The sequence below is a fragment of the Lygodium microphyllum genome, chromosome 30 (genome assembly GCF_053477565.2).
Source record: "Lygodium microphyllum isolate KBCC chromosome 30, Lygodium_microphyllum_v1.1.10, whole genome shotgun sequence".
Lineage (NCBI taxonomy): Eukaryota > Viridiplantae > Streptophyta > Polypodiopsida > Schizaeales > Lygodiaceae > Lygodium > Lygodium microphyllum.
Window position 1 is genome coordinate 115833700 of NC_141164.1, and position 3141 is coordinate 115836840.

Consider the following 3141-nt stretch of genomic DNA (forward strand, 5'->3'; position numbering starts at 1 on the left):
ATCATATAATGATTAGCTTGTGCTTTAGGCAAACCAATAATAAAATCCATTGAAATATGTTCCCATGGACATTTAGGATTTGGTAATTAAGGCATTAACAAACCATACTACTTACCATGGTGTCACTTGACTCTTTGCCAAATTAAACACTTAGAAACAAAGTTGGAAACATTAGATTCCATTTGTGACCAGTAAAAATCTTCAACCAATTTTCAAAAGTGGAAATAATACCTCATATGGAGGACAATTAATTTCGTGTAACACAAATGATCTAAATTGAACAGTGACACACAATCTTTTCTCATAAAACATAAATCCATCAGAATAAGACAAAGAATCAATTGGAATCTAGTTATTAGTAACTAATTTGTTTCAACCTGACTGGTTATTACAGCCCATAACAGTCCATAAGTCTTCAATATCCTCACCCTTTGCTTGCCCCAAAGTCACTCAAGTACTTGGGTACAAGTCGGGCTTCATTGGACCAAGAATAAGGTAAACAAGATGAGAAAAGTCGTGAATAAGAGCAGGCTGAATACTCTTCTCTCAGATTTCCTATTGGTGGTGGAACCTAGCTAGGCATTAGATGGTTTGAAGCACTTGGAAGTAGACTGCTGATTAAGATTTTACAGTCCTCCCCATTGACCAAGGCCTTATAAAAGCTTGGAATGAAACTCTTAAAGAAGGCATATGGACTAACGATGTGTCCAAAAAAGGCCACCCTTCATTATTGCTTAGTGTCTAGCTCTCATCATATGCCTATGATGCCCCACTTGCCCCCCATAATTGAAGTGCCTAGACTCTCTAAAGCCTTGCACATGAAAGGAATAAGGCCTTGGAGTGACTTGTGGGATAGCACTAACACCTCATGGAAAGACCTTAGATCAGTGAGATAGCACTTGACTTGTGAGATAAAGAACATTAGTGGTTGGTAAAGGTGGCTTTGAGACTCAAGGACCCATGTGGGATAGCACTAGCACCTCATGGAAAGACATGAGATGGGTGAGACAGCACTCGACTTGTGAGATAAAGAATATCAATGGTTGGTAAAGGTGGCTTTGAGACTCAAGGACCCTTAGCATGTGTCATTTGTGTCAAATCATGCGCATCTCGCCAAATTTTTTATCACGGTAGGGAGGGGTGTGTATACAACAGATGGAGGGCACACGGATGGATCCCAAGTTACAATGAGTCCAACAAAAAAGCAAAAGCTACTACTAAAAAAAATGAAACACTTTATTCTTTTAAAAAAATATATGACGGCGAGGTTAATTGGGTCATATTTGGTTTAGTTAAATCAGATTAGTATTTGGGTGTTTGGTGTAGAAACCATGAAGAAACAGTCACAAGCATCTTTTTGGGATCAGCCACAAGTAAAGCTAGTTTTGGTGCAAGCTTAGACATTGGCTAAAGGAAGCCAAACTCAAAGGGTCCATTGATTGGAAGACTATGTTGTTCAAGGAGTGGAGACCACGGTGAAGCTCTGGGACATGCTTAGAGCCGTAGCCATCAAGCACATTTGGTCCTATAGAAAGATGGCTATTTTCATGTCTATAGTCCACTCATCCCCAACAAATAAGATCACCTCTTTGAAAACGTTGATGATTTCGGTGCTTAGGGAAGTCAAGAAGGACTACTAGATTTATAGGCTCTTTGTAAAGAAAGTAGAAGTTTGCCCATAGACCTATGTTACATGTTATAACTACACACTCTTTTGGTAATATACTTTCTACCATACATTATAGAAAAGTAAAGGATGCCATTGAGACGCATACAAGGAGAATCCATTTGGAATAGTAGTTAGGCGAGGTAGGGTTTTTAGGCATTATCAATTGCATACGTGGAAATTCGACAGGTGAGGGCCTAAAGGACCTCCTCGTGTCCTCCGCAGATGGTCCCTTTAGGAGAGCCCCATGTTTCATCTCTGGAGGCCATTATAATGCGTGTCTAAAGCGGGCAGACCATCGGTGTTTCAACAGTCGTGTGTGGTGCGATTACTCAAATCAATGGCGCTATGCCATTCTCTGCAAGTGAGCTTTCGGAGCCATCATCGTTGTTGGCATGGAATGGATACTTCCATCGCTGTCCATCTTGCTAATAAGCCAAAGCAACAAGGGCAATGCAGGGACAGGCTCGCTTGGGTGAGTATAAAAGTAGTTTGTGTTATGGTATCGCTTCATTTGAGGTGATGGAATTTGGATTTTATTCATTGAGGCTAGCCCTAAGCTGTTTGTTGGTATCCAGGCGTTGTGCTGTCCTTCAACAAGGCTACGGCTCGGAGCTAAATCGAGGCGTGCGGACATGACCGTGTCTGTAGCGAAGGTTGCGAATGCAGGCGGGGCGGTGGACAGTGCGCTTGCGCAGGGCCAGGTCGAGGTGAGAGAGAGCGGCAGGCAGGCCTCGATGATGGAGGAGGAGGAGGAGGGAGGCGAGAGGGAGAGGTTTAGGGTTTGGCAGGAGCTGCTGCAGGAGGACGAGGGAAGGTCCCCTGCCGACTACAAGCGCCGCGCGGAAATCTTCCACAGGAGCGCTCAACTGTTTGTTGGCAAGCTTGGCGACTTCCACAACCGAGAGACACCACCGGAACGGAGACGATGATAGACGACAGCAGACGATGATGCTTGCGGTATTGTCGTATCATGCATCCGTGCCATTCTTGGCCTATACACTGCACCTAGGGCACGATGGCAATCTTTTCCTCTTCAATTTTGGGTGCCCTATCCCGGGCCCGGGTATTGCAATATCACCGATATGACATTACCTAGTTAGTAGTTTCCTTTCTATTCCAATCTCTCTCAAGGTCTTCGCCTTTATTCCTTTCACATTTTGAACTTTGAAGATACCTTTGAATGTCACAAGAATAAAACTCAAGTCTATTCTTTCTACACGTGCATTAGCATGTTTTGAAATGAAATGATGTCGGCACCATCTAATTGAAGCTATGGATCAATTTTTGTTTTTGTTTCTATTATTGTTTTAAACATAAAAGTGGGACGAGTAGATTCAACCTATTCTTATTTTTGTTATTGTTCTTAAATACAAATTGTCAACATTAGTCAAAAGTACTAGTTGAGAGCATATAGTTTTGTATATCAAGTGACCAAGACATATCAATATCATACCCTTCATTTACAAGTAAGG

The 3141-nt window shown here is 42.3% G+C and overlaps 1 protein-coding gene across 1 annotated transcript; it reads left to right on the forward strand.

Annotated features, from left to right (window-relative positions):
* Positions 1-1825: 1825 nt before the first annotated feature.
* Positions 1826-2920, forward strand: LOC148010257 (uncharacterized). Its single transcript, XM_087673161.1, has 2 exons — positions 1826-2141; positions 2245-2920. The coding sequence occupies exons 1-2, from the start codon at positions 2007-2009 to the stop codon at positions 2596-2598; spliced, it is 489 nt and encodes a 162-aa protein (XP_087529287.1). The 5' UTR covers positions 1826-2006; the 3' UTR covers positions 2599-2920.
* The last annotated feature ends 221 nt before the right edge of the window (positions 2921-3141 follow it).

Excerpts from the sequence above, each read along its gene's own strand:
- LOC148010257 (XM_087673161.1), top strand. The coding sequence starts at position 2,007 with ATGGCGCTATGCCATTCTCTGCAAGTGAGCTTTCGGAGCCATCATCGT. Across the intron at positions 2,142-2,244 it reads GCAGGGACAGGCTCGCTTGG|GCGTTGTGCTGTCCTTCAAC; the intron begins GTGAGTATAAAA and ends GTTGGTATCCAG.